Consider the following 19,194-nt stretch of genomic DNA (forward strand, 5'->3'; position numbering starts at 1 on the left):
CAAAAAGAAAATATACATATCGATCAATTAAATCTAGATGAAAAATGTTCAAATATAAAAAAATACCAGAAAAATTAGAACTAAATCTGCAAGCACCCATATCCTACAAAGAAATTACAGATACAATAAAAGAGGGTAAAAATAATAAAGCTCCAGATATAGATGGCATAATTATGGAAATATATATACTTTTTCCTTCAAAGATACTATCCCTCTTCCATAAAACTCTATTAGAAATTCAGTCACAAGCTTTAATACCACCCTCTTAGAGATATTCTTTAATCACACCAATCCTAAAGGAAAACAAATCTCCAAACCTCTGTACCACATATAGACCTATATCATTACTAAATTCTGAGTATAAGATATTTATGACAATATTAACTAACAGAATAAAAATACTACTGTCCAAAACAATAAATAGTGATCAAACTGGATTTATATATCATAGACAGTCACATGACAATATTAAAAGGATCATTTCTGTTATAGATTATGTTAATAAAGAAAATAAACACTCATAATTGGCTTAGATATAGAAACAGCCTTTGCTTCCCTAAATTGGGACTATTTATTCAAAATTCTGGTGTTATTTGAATTTCCTCCTTCAATTGTTCATCTACTAAAGAATATATATATATATATATATATATATATATATATATATATATATATATATACAAATAATTTAGCGTATGTTAAGCCAGGTCCTTTCACCTCTGAATCTATACATATAACAAAGGGTACTAAACAAGGATGTCCCATGTCACTGATTCTATTTGCTTTGGCTATTGAAACATTGGCAGTTTCAATACATAACAATACAAAAATCAAAGGAATAGATGTTTATGAACAATACAATTCTAAAGTAATGCTCTTTGCTGACAACATATTAACATTATCCAATACAAAAGAGACATTAGAAGAATTAGATATTTTAATTGACACATTTTACAGGAATTCAGCACTCCATTTCAATAAATCAAAATCAAAATTTGTATTTTTAAATAAATAAAAGAATTGCAGATGAAGGGGAATCACATTATAGGGAAACAAGAATCTACCTTAAAATATCTAGGAATTGAGTTATGCAAGGATAATAATGAATTAGTCTCAAGAAACTACAATATCATTATCAATACAATTAAAATCTCTGTGGAAAAGTGGAACAAAATAATATTAACATTTGAAGATAGACTACAGTTAATAAAAATGGTTTTACTACTCAAGATTCTACATATAGCTTTGGCAATACAACTATTACCAGAAAGGAATATACTCAAAGAAATAAACTCATGCCGAATAAAATTTTTATGGTTTCCCAAAATAAATAGAATAGCTTTACTACATCATGGAAACAGGGAGGATTAAACTTTCCTGATATAGAAGCATATATAAAAGCATCAATATCTAAAACAATATCAGACTGGATAAGTCCAAATTATTCTGCAAATTGGAAAGAATTACTAACTGTAATATCAATAAATTAATTTGATTTACAAAAAAAATTCAAATAACAGATAAAAACAATTTGCTGTGGCACATATGTATTAGTATGCAATACAACATAACTAAGTCCACTAAAACTCGTATGATTAATTATAACATTGACTCATTTAGGAAAATTATTAATGCAAATATAGATTTAAAAATCTGGTTTGATCTTTTAACACCATTCATAGTTACAAAGAGCTATCCACATAAAATATACAGAGAAATAATTAATTCCTAGAAACAGAAAGGATTTGTTTGTTGGTTTCAATATATCAAAGAACTAAAAGTTTTGGATATGCAAACAATAGAAACAACATACAAAATTCCACAACAAGATTGGCTAACCATGCAAAGCATTCTGAAGTATTCGCAAGATTTATGCAGAATAATTAGTAATTCTTCATTTACTATTTAAGAAATACCTAAATTTACGAAATAACTATATGAAATCATATATAATGATTATGACATGGGAAACAGTATTTCAAAATTTTACAAGATATTGATAAAGTATAAAACAACACCCAAATCCTCATATTGGAATTATATAACAAATGGACACTCATTACAGCTAACTGAAGAAATTAAATCAAATATTTTATTATCAATAAAACATACATCCTTTACACAATACTGGAAAGTTTTTAATTGGAAATGCTTGCATAGAGCAGTCTTAACTCCAGACAGAATTACTAAAATTAATTCTTCCACAAAGAGAATATGTTGGAGGTCTGAGCAAATTCACAATGCAGATTGGAATCACATTTTTTCAACTGTGTTAAAATTAAGCCATTTTGGAATGGTATTAAAAACTTTTTACAAGCTTTACTTACTGAATCATTTAACTTATCTAAAGCTCTAGTATTATTAAATGTGTATAAAGGTCCTTGTTTCAACGAGTCAAATATGTATCTAGTATGGACAATACTTACAATCTCAAGGAGGTGTATAACAAGAAGATGGAATACAAACACAATACCTACTTTAGAAGACTTCTACAGCCTACTGAAGACCACAGCACTGTTGGAAATTAAAATTAAAAAATTAAGGATTCATCCTAAGCCATTTATTAACAATCCATGGAAAAAAGACTTATCACTGATTGACACATTACAATAACTGAACAGATACTCTATGATAACTGGATTGTTATACCTATAAAGTAATTGTATATATTGAGCTCTGTTACAATGTCAGGCTGATGTAAATACTGTATATAGTTATTACGATGTTATATACAAATACTAAGGAATTTATTCAACTACATTTGAAAAATAAAAACATTTTGATGAAAGAAATGACCCTGCAGCCAATTACCATGTCCCAACAGACCAAAAAGCTGTCAGAAAAGGTAATACAAGGTATAAAAAAGCACATAAGAAAATATAGTAAAAAGTACAACTAAATAAATCTTAGAAAGGGCCATATTACCCCTTTCAAGAAATCACCCTACCATAGCAAACCTCTCAACAGGGACCAAATCACCTACAAGTCTGTTGCCATACACCTATGCAAACCCAGGCATTCCACACAGAGGATTTGTGATGTCCAACAATTTTCTAAAGACTTAGGTAGATTTCCCTAAACACTGCCTATCTGCTTTTTACTGACAGAATGTGCAAGGACTACTACAAGGAGAGACATGACTAAAGGTTAAATGGCAGCAAAGAGGAAGGCATCCCGATCAGAGCCAGGTGCAGCACTGGGTGACCTAGACAGCTGCTGAGGGCCCAGTGCTGGCTGGGGAGCTTGGCCACAACAGATTAATTAAAAATAAAGAAAAGTTTAGGGTATTGCTGCTTTAAAAAATAAAAAGAAACCTGCTCACATCCTCCACCTTTAGGTTACTGCAGATTTAAGAACTGATTTGCTCACATCCTGCATCCTCTAGTTTTCAGCCAATGAAACGAGAGCGAAGCAAGAACACAACTGGAGCGAGATTCAAATTCAGAAGGCAGGCAATGTTGATATATTTACTTTGTGAGTACAGAACACCACACACCAGAATAGATTTACTTTATTTGAGCAAAGTGACAGTTGATTTGTTTCTTTTTGTAAGTATGAGCAAGCAACAGGAGATAGTACTTCTTTTAGGACAGAAGCTAGTTAACTTTTTTGCGTTTGTTACTCAAGTGGGCAAGGAACTTTTAACAGGTATGAGCAAGCATTTTAAGAAGAGGAGCCAGTACTTCTGTTTTTAAGAATAGAAAGGTGTATGTGTGTGTGTGTGTGTGTGTGTGTGTGTGTGTGTGTGTGTGTGTGTGTGTGTGTGTGTGTGTGTGTATGTGTGTATAAAATGCACTAGTTAAAGAGGGTAGTTTAGTTAAGTTACTTGCTCAGGCTCAAACTCTGTACCTTGACTACTGGAAGCAAGAGCCCTAATCCTTTCCACCAGCTGCCATGTTTCTGTGTAGATGTCCTGCAAGAATGTTGGACCCCGTCTAAAACAATATTCTACATGTCTTAATATTTCTGATTTTGTGTGACTTGTGGGTTGGTGAACAAAAGCTGCTGCAAGCAGTTATACTGTCTGTAACTGCTTTGCTTTATGCAATGCATGAAAGAATGAATGAATTAATAGGCATGGACTGTATAATATAATCTAACCATGTTATATTTTAGTAATATATTTTTACAGTACCTTCTTTACAGCTTCCAGCAACTACAAAGAGTTAATATTTGTCAGATCATATAATCTGCATTATTTGGAGTGATAATGAGAACAGCCTGACCTTCCGCATGCATTACGCAGTTACCATTACATATTATTGTGGTATAGCCTTCACTACAAAATCGTATTGTACAGAATTTCTGCATTTAGTTAAAAACTGTTACTCTACCAGTTAGTGCAGAGGACTACAGCTCTAACTTGTTAATGAGTTGCTTCCTGTGGAAAAGGTGCAGAGTTTGAATCTTTCCACCTTCATTTATTTACTGTATGAAAATATAAAAATAAAAAGACGGCAAGGATCACCCAAAGTACGGCTACTGTTTGGTGTTTTTATTTACTGTATGATATTAAGCAAGTGCAAAGGAACAATTGAGAATTTGGGCTAGGCTCCTAATGGTCTCCTGGACTGCATGCCTAGTAACAATGAACCTGTTGTCATTTTTTGCTAGCCATCCCTTACTGCATAGCTGATCATGTTCAGGAAATGTTATGGCAATATCACCACCACACCACTTTTAATGCAACATAAATAATTAATTCTTCAAAAACAGTAGACACTGCATTTGTAGGTGAAGCACTGCAATATAAAGTTGTTAACCAGCAGTGATGTCTGCTTTAGTAATAGTTCTCTTTTCAACATAGAATTATTTTGAAGACTTTTACTTCTGCAGACATTTTGCATATTGACTTAACATGTGCTATCGGTGGTTAATTTTTCTTATGGTCTCATAAATGTTCTAGTTAAGCTATGTTACAACTGGCTGAATGTTATGGTATGATGCTAGTGATTTATATACACTTTAAAGTAGTTCATCCAAAGCTATCAGTAAAGTATGTGTAATTTGTTTCTTCATAACAATAGGGGATACACACTGTCAACAACTGCAGATGGGGATGGGGGGCTGTCCATGGATGAAAGTACCTTATGCTCTTATCTGGTCATTTTTAAACCATTTTAATCTGGCTTTGCAGGCTAGTGTGCATGTGTGTGTAAATTAAGTAGGAATACTTTGGCTACCATGAGTTCATGTGAAACAAATTTTAAATATGTGACTTTGGTCATTATCATTGTCAATTTTTTTTGATGCAGACATCTCAGAAAGATGCCCTTAACGATGTAGCTATAATTGCTGAGTTTTAGGAATATTTGTAGATAAAAATGACTGACCCTACTGGGCTAATAAGGTTAAAAGTCATCCGTTTGTCTTCGCAGAACATGTGTGCATTTGTGTAAAGGAAACTGAAATACTTTACTGTGGCCATTTTTTTACTACAGTCAGACATGTGATGTGTACTCTGTCAATTCAGTGGCTGCAATTGCTGAGTACTGATATTGGTGGATTATAATAATGGCAGTTTGAGTAGCCTTTTATGGTTAAAATGTTCTGAAATGGGTACTTTTGTCATTATTAGTTATTTTTTACAATGTTTACTGACAGACTACAAATTTAAAATGCACTGTAAAAAAATATTACTGTATTAAACAAGAAATATAATGTAAAACAATCAGGAAGATGAATCAAAGAACAAATGCATTTAAGCATGGTCTAAAAATGTTTGCAGGTGGCCCATGATTTGAAAACAGTCCAGAGACAAAGGTAAACTTAATCCACCACTGACTAGATGCATTCTCAATTAATATGAGTTTCAATGCATTTTCAATGAATCTGAGATTCAGAGACTTTGCACATGCAAAGTCTGTTTTCAAGAAAAGCTTAAGGTTACTCATGCTAAGTCTGTTTTCAACGTGGAACTGTTTTGTTTTGTTTAGCAAATAACCATCAGTGTTTGTGCTGTAAATTTTGAAATAAAAGCTTTAAATTTAAACCCACATCTGTATAATCATTGCACGTGTAAAGAAGAAAATAGTATGACCACTGACAGTTCATAGGTTCATAGGTAGGTACTAGGCTATCAGCCCAAGGGCCTATGTAAGCCTGGCCAACAAGGTTCCCTGGCTTACGCCACCCAAGAAAGTTATTTTCCTGTGCCAGTGTCGAGCAGAGACACAGAAGTGATCCCCGGGGTGTATTTCCTATTTCCCATCCACTCATCAAGATTTTTCTTGAAGAGTGCTAATGAAGAACTTTGCTTGACATAGATGGGTAGCCTGTTCCAGAGTATGGGAAGTCTCTGGGATAGGAATCTATCCCTCCAGCATGTCCTGTTTATTGTGGTGACAAGGTTTAGGGCCCTAGAGCGTGTAGCTCGGAGGGATTGGGATTTCTTAAGGTGTAGCATGTCCAACAGCTCTGGGTTTGACATAGCTTTATATGTTAGGCAGAGATCACCTCTGAGTAGGCGATATGCTACGGAGTAAAACTGGAGTTTTTTTAGGCGGTCAGTGTAGGGCATTTGTTTGAGTCCAGTAATCCTCTTTGTGAGGTACTTCTGTGGCCTTTCCAGCTGCTGCAGATGTCTTGTGAGGTACATTCCAAAAGGGGTGTTGTACTCTATAGTGGGTCTAATGAGTGTCTAGTAGAGGGGAACGATGACCTCTTTTTTCTTGGATGAGAACCCTTTTATGATGAGGTGTGCCACGTAGAAGAACTTCCTGACTACTGTGGCGATGTGACTATCAAAGGAGAGACTACTGTCCACCTGGGTCCCAAGGTCTCTTATCACGCATTCGGTGTTAAGTAGATCGCTGCCTATGTGGTAGTTCATGGGTACAGAGTTTTTACCAAAGGGGATGACACTGCACTTTTTGGCATTGAGCTTGAGGCCATGGCTCTGACACCAGGCATCTGTCTCAGAGAGGCCCTTCTGTAGGATGTTCACATCATTTGGGGACTTGACTATGGCTCCTAGTTTGCAGTCATCTGCGAACTTTGTTAGCCAGAGGCCTTCTGTGTTAGCCTGTACTTCAGAGAACTAGATACCAAACAGGAGCGGTCCCGGGACGGAACCCTGTGGTATTCCACTTGTCACTGGTTTGAGGTCAGATTTGGAGTCTGCAACTTTTACAGTGTGGGTTCTGTCAGTGAGCCAGTTGGAAACCCATCTTGTGATGTAGGGATTTATGCCTAGTTTATTGAGTTTAGCTATAATGCCAGAATGGGGGATGGTGTCGAAAGCCTTGGCGAGGTCAAGATAGGCTGTGTGAACCACCTTACCCTCATCTACGGCTTTGGTGACTGCCTCAAAGAAGTCGATCAGGTTCAGGAGGCATGATCTGCCTTTCACAAACCCGAACTGGGTGGGATCCAGAGTTTGGAGGTTACCAATGTCTTTGTTTATGGAGTTCCATGATGATACGTTCCATGGCTTTGCAGACCAGGCTCGTCAGGCTAATAGGGCTATAGTTCCCAGGATCAGTGGTGGCTCCCCCTTTGTGGAGTGGGATAACTGTTGCTGTGCGCCATTCAGTGGGCACAAAGCCTGATGCGAGGCTATTATTGAACATGGTGCTTAAGTGGGGAGCCAGTTCATTCTGAAGTTCATGTAAAACGCAGCCTGGGATGTTGTCTGGTCCCATGGATGCTGTGTTTTTGGCTTTAGAGAGTGCAGCTTTCACCTGTGTAGTTGTGATTACAGGGACTCTGCATTCTTCCTGTATAGATATGGGCCCTTTAGGGAGTGGGGGGGGGGGTAAAGTTAGCACTGAACCTATCTGCCAGGATGCTGGCAATATCAGTTGGATCTGGGTGTTGCCACTGACATTCTTGACATAGCTATAGAATGCTTTGTGGTTGTCCTTGGAATTAGTGACAATTTTATTTTCATAGCTAGCTATGGAGGATCTTATAAGGGATCTTAGCTTCTTACTGAGGCTGACCAGGGAGCTCCTCTACTCATGGGATTTTACTCTCTTTTGCAACAGTTTCTTCCTTCAGAAGTACAGTTTGTTTATGGCAGGGGACCACCAGATTGGCTTGGTTTTTTTGGCGGATAGCGTCTTGGTTCTGTTTGGGATAGCACGATCCATGCACTCTTGTAAGTGCTTATAGAGTGCATTTGTGTACGATTCAGCAGTTGTAACTGCATTGTCCATCTGCATGGGTGTCATGAAGTTCACTACTTCTGTCTTAAGAAGCATGAAGTTGGCTTTGGAGAAATTTTTTACTGTGGTTTCCTTAATGGGGGGTGGGGGTGGGATGTGGATATCAAGGGTGATTAGCTTATGGTCGGATTGGACCAACGAGGAGTTGACTTCAGGTGTGGAACACCGGTCACTCATGTTGGTAATGACTAGGTCTAGGATATTGTTGCCCCTGGTGGGGGTGTGGATAAGTTGATCTAGGGCATTGGAGTTTATGAATTCCAGAAAGCATTGCGCTAAGGAGTTGGTACATGAGTAGTCTTCCCAGTTAATAGTGGGGTAGTTGAAGTCGCCCATTATTAGGGTGTTTGGTTGAACCCCAATATTTTCCAGTACATCAAGAAAAGAGGAGTGGAAATCCTGGGGCATGGTGGGGGATCTGTAGCAAGCTACAATTTGGATTGCAGTTTTGCCAAGAGTTAGTTGCACTTGGATAACCTTGGATGCATTATGCTGAGCAACTAGCCTGGAGGTGTGGATATCCTTAATGAATATGGACACACCCCCACCTTTGGTGCTTTGGTCCAGTTTACATGGCCGAAAAGTGTGGTATGAGTTATAGCCTGGTAGTGCAGGGGTGCTCTCTGAAGCCTTGAACCAGGTCTCAGTCACTGCACAGATATCGATGTTCTCCATTTTAAGGAGTGCCTCCAGTGAGTGCATTGTGAAATTTAGACTTCTAGCATTGAGTAGCATTACCCTCAGTTTTTGCTTGCCTGTTCCTGTTATGGTGCTGAATTTGTTACTTGAACCCTGCCTAAAAAAAGGCACTATAGGGGCAGCAAGAGCCTTAGCCAGTATCCGGAATCCCAGGGGTGACAGGTGCAGGCCATCTGTGGCAAAGCATTGTGGTCTGTCGACCATGTCATCCCAAGCAGACAGATACTGGATCCCCTTAGAATGACACCAGAAGCTTAGCCAATTGTTAAAGTCAATCATTTTGTCCTTGTACTGCGGTATCATTCTGGGCGATGGCAGAATGCTACTCAGGGCTAGGGTCATACCTGATGGGCTACAAGATTGCAGAGCTCTTCTATGTCTCTTTTCATGTAGTCCAGGGAGGTACGTCTCAGGTCATTCACACCAACATGGACAATGACAGATTCATATTTGTACTTGTTGTGGAGTGACCTGAGTGCGTGGGTTATGTGGCGGATCCTGGCACCCGGCAGGCAGCTGACAGTAACCTTCTCCTTGTTTAGCCTGGTGAGTGGGACATCAGTGTGCCTGACTATAGAGTCACCTATGACTAGTGTGTTGGGTATGTTGTTTTGCCTTATCGGCTGTGTTTGAGTGGCACACTGAGTCTATGGGCTATGTGTCATTTGGGTTGTGTTGGGGAATGGAGGTTGCTTGTGTTTCTGCTTTGGAGGTCTCTGTTGCTTAGGCTGATTATTATTGAGAGCCTCCGCGAATGTTTTTGAGTTTCTATGTGTGGATTTTGGTGGTGTAGACGTAGTGAGACTATGTGATGAGTGTGGTGTGGTGCAAATGTTTACCTTCTCCTCATGACTGTCAGGTTCAGTCTTGGTTGGAGAGAGCTTTACCTCCAGTTTGGCTAGATAAGTGCATCTCTCACAGGTTGTAGTGTTGGGTGGTAGGAGGAGAGGGTTGTCTGTGTACATGAGGCAATTTCTACATTGCCTCAAGATGCCCAGATTCATCAGATAGACAGGGGAGAACACTGGGAGCTGACCCTTGGACATGCCTGAATAAAAAACTATTTTCCTCTAGATAAGTGAGGAAAGTGAGTACAAGAGCTGTTTTTCTCAACGCAAGTGAGAAAAGTAAGTACAAAAACTGTTTTCCTCTAGGTAATGAGGAAGACTGAGTGCTATAGTAATTAGTAGCTTATTTAGTGCTTACAAGTTCTGAACAAGTGCTGAGTATGAATAAGCAAATGTAAGTGCTAAAACTAAGAATCTGTATCTGCACTAAACGAGTTACAGAAACAAGTGCAAATGCAGGCTTTCAAATCAGAAAGTTGAGAGAGATGGAAGATTTCCCAAATGGCCAATAACTACAAATTCTGGGCCAGAACCACTCCTTATGTGGCAGACAGGTTACCTAACGCTTACCACTCCCACTGATAAGCTAGAAGGCTTCCCTCCAACACAGAAAGGCTTGGGGGGCTCAGAAGCTTACAAACAGTCCTGGATACAGCAAATCTGTATCTGGAACACTAGTTACAGGAAAGATAGGAAACAGGCTTACAGTTTTTTTTTTTACAGAAAAGTAGCAAAAACAGCAGTAAAAACAATTCACATGCAGTGCAAGCTAGCACACTTGAGTATGTAGCAATATTAGACCACACACAGTTTGAAAAATGCAATTAAATTAAAAAGGACTAAAAGCAAGTGCAGAAAGGGTTTATTAGGTAGAATGCGGTAAAGAGATGAGACTGGGGGAGTGTCCTAGCTCAAATCTACAGTGGGGCGGGCATTGCAAAAGCCACCAAATTTAACTACAAACCAAAAACAGGGGGTGGGGTGGGGAAGACAGTTTCAGCAGAGATTTGAGCAACCACTAACAGTATAAACTCTAAAACCAAAAAAATATATACTCAGCTCTGTATATTTGCAGATCAGTATCTAAGCAACGATTAAACTCTATAATAAAGAAAAATATACTCAGTTCTGTATATTTGCAGATAATCTTGTAAGGCTGTCTCTCAGAACACAGGTTCCAATTTAAATGCAGGCTGTTATTAACAGGTCAAATTAAGGGAACCTTGAGTTAGGTAACACACAAGCTATAAAAACCAGTTATATCAGCTGAAGACAAGGCAGAAAATGGGGGTGGGGGGCTGGGGAAGACAGTTTCAGCAGAGATGTGAGCAGCCACTAACAGTATAAACTATAAAACCAAAAAAATATACTCATCTCTGTATATTTGCAGATCAGTATCTAAGCAACAATTAAACTCTGTAATAAAGAAAAATATACTCAGCTCTGTATATTTGCAGATAAACTTGTAAGGCTGTCTCTCAGAACACAGGTTCCAATTTAAATGCAGGCTGTTATTAACAGGTCAAATTAAGGGAACCTTGAGTAAGGTAACACACAAGCTATAAAAAACCAGTTATATCAGCTGAAGACAAGGCAGAAAATGGGGGTGGGGGGCTGGGGAAGACAGCAAGATTTGAGCAACCACTAACAGTATAAACTATAAAACCCAAAAAATATACTCAGCTCTGTATATTTGCAGATCAGTATCTAAGCAACTATTAAACTCTATAATAAAGAAAAATATACTCAGCTCTGTATATTTGCAGATACTTTTGTAAGGCTGTCTCTCAGAACACGTTCCAATTTAAATGCAGGCTGTTATTAACAGGTCAAATTAAGGGAACCTTGAGTTAGGTAACACACAAGCTATAAAAAACAGTTATATCAGCTGAAGACAAGGCAGAAAATGGGGGTGGGGTGCTGGGGAAGACAGTTTCAGCAGAGATTTGAGCAACCACTAAGAGTATAAACTATAAAACCAAAAAATATACTCAGCTCTGTATATTTGAAGATCAGTATCTAAGCAACAATTAAACTCTATAATAAAGAAAAATATACTCAGCTATGTATATTTGCAGATAATCTTGTAAGGCTGTCTCTCAGAACACAGGTTCCAATTTAAATGCAGGCTGTTATTAACAGGTCAAATTAAGGGAACCTTGAGTTAGGTAACACACAAGCTATAAAACCTGTTACATCAGCTGAAGACAAGGCAGAAAATGGGGGTGGGGGGCTGGGGAAGACAGCAAGATGTGAGCAACCACTAACAGTATAAACTATAAAACCAAAAAAATATACTCATCGCTGTATATTTGCAGATCAGTATCTAAGCAACAATTAAACTCTGTAATAAAGAAAAATATACTCAGCTATGTATATTTGCAGATAATCTTGTAAGGCTGTCTCTCAGAACACAGGTTCCAATTTAAATGCGGGCTGTTATTAACAGGTCAAATTAAGGGAACCTTGAGTTAGGTAACACACAAGCTATAAAAAACAGTTATATCAGCTGAAGACAAGGCAGAAAATGGGGGTGGGGGGCTGGGGAAGACAGTTTCAGCACAGATTTGAACAACCACTAACAGCATAAATTATAAACCCAAAAAATATACTCAGCTCTGTATATTTGCATATAATCTTGTAAGGCTGTCTCTCAGAACACAAGTTCCAATTTATTTATTTATTTTTATTTATTTATTTATTTGCAGTTGGTTTACCAGGATAGTCCATTGGGCCAAGATGAACCCATTTTCAATGGAGTCCTGGGGAGAAAAGCTCCAGAAACAATGTTGCAATAGGTTTTAGATTAGATTACAATATTTACAAATTATACAGCTTAGAGCATAACATTTCAGATAGTACATACTGGTGAGGAACATTACAGATGATACAGACTAGAAAAGGAAACATTTCAATAGAAAAACTGAGAGGCCATTATATCTTAGGAAGCTAGCAAATAGGAAACAAAATAAAACATTTTTTTATAATTAGCTTAGTAAGTACAAGGGGGGGATGTATGAGTTAGGAGAGCAGTAACAAGGAAGTTCCCAGAAAGGAGGGGGAAGAGAAAATGCCAGTGTAGATTATGACGGATGGGTGCAGGAGCATTCCCACTGGGATAGTAGATATGATGGATGGGTGCAAGAGCTTTCCCACTGGGATAGTAGATGTGATGGATGGGTGCAGGAGCATTCCCACTGGGATAGTAGATATGAAGGATGGGTGCAGGAGCATTCCCACTGGGATAGTAGATATGAAGGATGGGTGCAGGAGCATTCCCACTGGGATAGTAGATATGATTGATGGGTGCAGGAGCATTCTCACTGGGATAGTAGATATGAAGGATGGGTGCAGGAGCATTCCCACTGGGATAGTAGATATGGATGGGTGCAGGAGCATTCCCACTGGGATAGTAGATATGATGGATGGGTGCAGGAGCATTCCCACTGGGATAGTAGGTATGATGGATGGGTGCAGGAGCATTCCCACTGGGATAGTAGATATGATGGATGGGTACAGGAGCATTCCCACTGGGATAGTAGATATGATGGATGGGTGCAGGAGCATTCCCACTGGGATAGTAGATATGATGGATGGGTGCAGGAGCATTCTCACTGGGATAGTATATATGATGGATGGGTGCAGGAGCATTCTCACTGGGACAGTAGATATGATGGATGGGTGCAGGAGCATTCCCACTGGGATAGTAGATGAGAGTGAAGAGATTTTTTGAATATAAAGTGGTTGAAAGTGGTACGAATGGATGGAGGTAGGGAGTTCCAGAGACGTGCTAGACCATAGGATAGGAGATTTTTACCTGGGGGACGAGTTGGTTTGTACAATTCTATTAGGTTTTGGTTATTAGATCTTAGTACTCTGTTGGGAAGGTGCATTTTAAAGGCAGAGGAAAGGGATGGACAGAGGAAGGGTTTGAAAATGAGCTTGTGTGCAAGAGTAAGTTAAGAATAGATGAGTTGGTTGGATAATTCTAGCCATTTTAGTTTGTGGAGAGAAGAACATTGGTGGGTAGATGCCTTATGGCTGGTAGCGAACTTGGCGATTTTGTTGTAGCAAGAGGAAAGTTGTGTTTTAAGGGAATATTGTAGGTTAGTTAGGAGTGGGGCTTCATAGAGAAGAGAGGGGATAAGAAATGAGGTGGAGAGAGTGATTTTAGTGGAGGGTGTAAGGTAACAATTTTGTCGGTAGAGCATGCCTAGTTTTTGATGAGTTTTTTTGATATTTAGTTGAATATGGGAGTTGAATTTAAGCTGACTGTCAATTTGGACCCCAAGTAACTTAGCCTCTGACACCAATTCCAAGGATGTGTTGTTATGGCTAGTGATAGAAAAAGTGTTTGTATTGATAGAGGTGAGTTTAGAGGGAGTAAATACCATTAATTTGGTTTCACAGGCATTAAGTGCTAGGTGGTTTTCTTTCATCCATTGTTCGGTGGTTGAGAATGCATCTTGTGTAAGCTTTTGGAGTACTAGGATGGATGTGGCAGAACAGATAATAGTTGAATCATCTGTGTATTGGATGATATTAGAGAAAGGGATAGAATTGCGGAAGTCGTTTATGAATATATTAAATAGGAGAGGACAATTTAAATGCAGGCTGTTATTAACAGGTCAAATTAAGGGAACCTTGAGTTAGGTAACACACAAGCTATAAAAAACAGTTATATCAGCTGAAGACAAGGCAGTTCTGAACAGTATTATAGTAACTGGGGGGAGAGAACCAAGTAATGAGACACTGGAATGGCTGGGGGGGGGATGTTCCATTACCCTGCATAGGACCCCATTTAACCATGATACAGGTCTGTCCCTGATGCTAAGTGTCCCCAAAGTACTCAGAATTTCTGAGATTATAAGATGAAGGAAATAAGGTTTGACAGCTGCAGTCATCATGTACGTGTAACTGCAATCCAGCAATAGAAGGAGCAGACATTTAGCTGACATAGGAGCAGAAAAAAGATGATTTTTCTTCTGTTAACCTTGCCAACAGGATGGCTAGGAGAAAGAAGCACCTTACTCATATACCAATAAGAAGCCAAGAACACTCAGTTTGTATGACAGGTTACTTGTTATTTAGAACCACAGTGTACGCACAGATGATTGTATTTTTTAACAGGATGGCAGCCCATGGTAGGGAATAACATTCGTAAGCAATATTTAATCAACTCCCTTCCTAACACAAGAAATCTGGGCAAAGACCCCAAAATAGGGACAGACTTTAAATATTACTCTTATAAACTTAGAGTGTTGCTAGAATAACAGGTTTTGTGTTAGCTTGCATTTTCTGAACGATATGAAATGTGAAACTTGCGTATGTCCTTATTTAGTGACTTCAATCCATTGTAATTTGCCAGAAAAATACAAATTTCAAGAGGAGGAGACCAAAAAATTGAGGCAAAAATCTGAACATTCGGCAGAAATCTGGACAGTTGGGAGGTATGATCCCCAATAAAAGCACAACATTGTCAGTAACTGCTGCAATATTATAAAGATTAATGGTTCTGTTGCACATTAACATACAGCAGTACCATTTCTCAGTCACAGATATTTTTTTTCACTTTTGCACATCCCACTTTTAGATTGTGCCACTCTTATAATACATATTTGACTTATTACTGGATGAAAGCCCTTAAGATGGGAGTTATCTTAAACATTGCTTAATTAGTAGTTGACTTAGACAAAAGTCTCATGACAGGAAGGAAAACATGCAGTGACAGTAAGTACTTATGGCCACTTACAACAGCTTTAAATACTGTTAAGTTTCACCATTGTATGTGTACTCTAGAAATACAGATTACACATGGCAATATTTATCATAAACATTAAATAATTACAACTGACAAGTTTGATTTCAGACTCTTCATATTTCTTTGTGTATTCCCTAGCTGTCAAGTACAAGCTGCCAACTGTGCCGACTTTTTCTGCTACTTACACACTAATGCTCAGTGTGCGCTGTTTACAGTACAGTTATTTCACTGAATGAAGACACACTATATCTGGGAAATGTGCCAAACCACCAATCAGCAACCTCTTAGTCAACATAAGCTTATTATTTACTGCCCAAAAGGTACTGCCAGGAATGTTGCTGTGGTGAAACCAACAAAGACAACTATGCCATTGTATGTGCAGTTGTTTTTTTTCTCTTATTCCTTGTATAGCTGCATTTTGAAATCAAAATCTTAATCATGATAAAAATCTACTTCTCAGGTTTTATTAAGTAATCAGCAGCCAACTCCCACATTTTAACAGGTTTAAGAAAACAATGCAAATTCCAAGGAAGCATAACTTAATCTCAAAGACAACAAGTTAGCATACTGACTTGAAAACACAAGGTAAGACTAAAGAGTTAAAAAAAACATTATGTATCTGCCAGCAATGACCTGTGTAAATATAAATATTCACAAATTTACAGTAAAGGATTTGGTGGTCACAGAGTATATATTTTTTCATATTCATTACTAGTTTTTTAATGGACTGACACAGGAAGGAACCATGGGTTCACAATGTTAGCAGAACTATAAATTACTGAAACACCTGATCTGCAATACAGCTTTCACATTACAGTGAGCTTGTAGCATAACCATCAAACATGGATGCGCATTCTACAACTTCCATTACATACTTCATAACCCTAAGTAATCAAATTAAAGTTTTACACTGCTCATGGGTCATCTATGAAAGAAATTCTACAGATAGTCATGGGTCACATATAAAATATATCTTCTGCAGGCAGCAACCACTACGCTCACGGACAGTATTTGGAGGCAAAAACGTGACGCAGTTAAGCATTTTTTTTAATGTACATTTGGAACTGTACAGCATTTCTCTGTATCTTTTTATACAATATGCAAACGTCTTAAATGCATGATTTAGGCATAGCACTATGATTTTGATCCCTTAGATTTGTCTTGTTCCACCAAGAGTTATTAATTGTCCTCACCCATGTTTAAGGATGGATACATTATTTAAATGAATTAATGTCATACAAGGATCAATTTTCACTACGTATATAGAGATTAGTAGCGAAAAACTTTCTATTCTGAAAAATAAGAAAAAGTTCCTCTTTTGGACTACCTGTTGTGTTTCTTAAAGATTACTGTTGTGATTTTAATGCTCAGCTGTAACAATATGAGTGAAACGCTTCTAATGAAATGTGCTTGTAACTCCGTGTGCCACTGTTAAGAAACAGACTGGTTGTTTGTCTAAGAGAAAAAGGATGGGGTGGGGGCTGAAAGAAGACTGACTTGAGGCACTGCCCCTCCTATTGGGTGGAGCTCAAAACGGTGTGCATAATAGTGCTACTATAGAGAATGTTTTGATGTTTGAAGCTCAGCCTGCACACTTTTAATATCTACAAATAAGTAGAAAACAAGCAGGTTAAAAATTACTTTAGATAAACAAGCTAGACAGACATTGACGCTCTTTGCAATCATAACTTTGATCTAAATGAATAACAAGAAAACTTGTATCTTTTCTTGAAAGTAATGGCAACTGCACTGGTAGTTACTGCTGAAGATTATATGACTGAATAAAGTGCAAAAACTTTATTCGGTACCTTCCATGACAATAAGAGGACATTCATTATTGCCAACAAAGGACAAGGACCGTTTTCATTCTGAGTGATTATTGGGGTATTTTCTTCTTTCCAACGTATCCATTTTATATGATGGACGGACTGCCCCGGAAATCTTTCCTTGGATGCTGATGCGATTGCCGCCCCATCATCAAGATCGTTTTGGATGCCAGCTGTTAAGGTCCTGTCATCTGTTGTATCGCTGTTCAAATCTGAACTCGGACAAGAGTTCAAATTAGAAAATGAGTCCAGTGAGTCGATGCTCTGGGACTCGCCCGGGGGACTTTGGTCGCTTTCACTGGGCTCGCTTAACAAATTACAGCTGGGTGTATCCAGCAGAGTCCCACGGAAGGGAGTACTCTCATCCCTCCCAGATTCTACATCTGCTGAGGGTAGGTCACTCATCCTGTTAACGTTTGTATCTCCAAAGTCGCTCCCATACTGCCCTTTACAGTTAGTTTCTCCCTTATTGTCATCTACCTCTTCATTTCCTCGGTCCGTAGTCAAGCGATCCACGCCATCTGCAACATCCATAGCTTTGATATTTGTTGCACAACCTACAGCTTAAGAGATGCTTTCCCACATTTGCAGGAATAATATGAGTGCAACAGTCGCTTGCGTATCCACCGTTTTATGGCTCAAGATCTCCTTCACTAACACTGCTGCACTAAGTTGATCCAAGCAAATAACGGAACCTGCCCTACACTTATGCAGGCTGGCATTCTCTTCCATGCCAATGCAAAGCAGCTGTGCTGCTTTCATCTAGAATGCAGCCTCACAGATTGTATTGCAGACGCCATGACAGCTCTACTTGTGTGACGTCACGTGGCGCGTGTGGGTCATTCTTGAGGGAAAGGCGACAGAAGCTGCTCAACTTGAGTTGAAACCGTTTGGTGATGTCCATTAAAATAGTTAGCGTTGAACTAAACGTGTAAGATCTTAGCTCATTATTTTCTCAGTTTTTGTTTGTATTAATGAGCAGACATAAATTCTTAGCTTTTTCGAAAACAAAACAGAAATGTGGACATTGTATAAGTAATATTCTCTATTAAAAATACTCATTATTCTGATATTACAAGCATAAGTTACTGTGGTGCATCAACGCCTTATTAATGTCTGCATTGTCTTTCTGTAGCGCAGGTTTCTTCTTGAAAATATCACAAAGGGTGGTGTGTTAAACATTTTGTCACATGACGTACCGTTATTATTTTAGCTGGGCGGTGGTTGTTGACACCTTGTCACTGTGGCACTGGCAGTATGTACGCTGTAGATACCCTAACCAACAGCCAGTTGTTACACACAACATTTTTATTTGATTGAGTTTTGATGTCTTTCAGGGCTACCGTGGACTTATTATGGGTAGAAATTTGATCATGAAAATGTGCGACTCAGCTGTTCCCTTCCGAGTGATCGGTGTTATACAGTTGTTTCTCAAACGAATTAGTACATACATCTGCCAATTATTTTCTACAATGGACAATTAAATATGTTCTCTCTCCATCTGTTTTATCGCCGTACATAATTAACATGATTAAACTGTACCGTGACTATGTGAAGTCGGTGCTTACATATGCTAAGTCACATGTTCCATGTATTTATTTGAAGCTAAATAGACAGGCTGGAACTCATGGACCGTTTTCAGCTACAACTTTGCTAAGTTCATTAAAATTAAGTAATGTTACAGAGGGATACATAATCGTAAGAGTCCAGAGAAGCAACAGTTGTTATACAAAGATTGGTCTTCAAGTTATACACAGAAGTTCACCTCTCAACTGTCTAGGAGTTTGCAGTATGTCTAGGTTTTTGCCTCATATTTTAGTATTTTCCTCTCCTGGCTTTCAGGCAAATCAATCATTGAGGATCGACTAGGGTTGCCACCTTTTCAAATGGCC

At 38.4% G+C, this 19,194-nt stretch overlaps 1 protein-coding gene across 1 annotated transcript in view; it reads right to left on the bottom strand.

Annotated features, from left to right (window-relative positions):
- MINDY2 (MINDY lysine 48 deubiquitinase 2) overlaps nucleotides 1-18,411 on the bottom strand; it is a gene marked incomplete in the record, with an annotated part of 1,894,024 nt that extends 1,875,613 nt beyond the window's left edge. The window contains 1 exon segment of the mRNA XM_044078895.1: nucleotides 17,285-18,411. Within this exon segment, the coding sequence (XP_043934830.1) occupies nucleotides 17,285-17,836 (552 nt within the window).
- Nucleotides 18,412-19,194: the final 783 nt, after the last annotated feature.

The sequence above is a fragment of the Protopterus annectens genome, chromosome 7.part1 (assembly GCF_019279795.1).
Source record: "Protopterus annectens isolate FY-2018-M chromosome 7.part1, PAN1.0, whole genome shotgun sequence".
In the NCBI taxonomy this organism is placed as follows: domain Eukaryota; kingdom Metazoa; phylum Chordata; order Ceratodontiformes; family Protopteridae; genus Protopterus; species Protopterus annectens.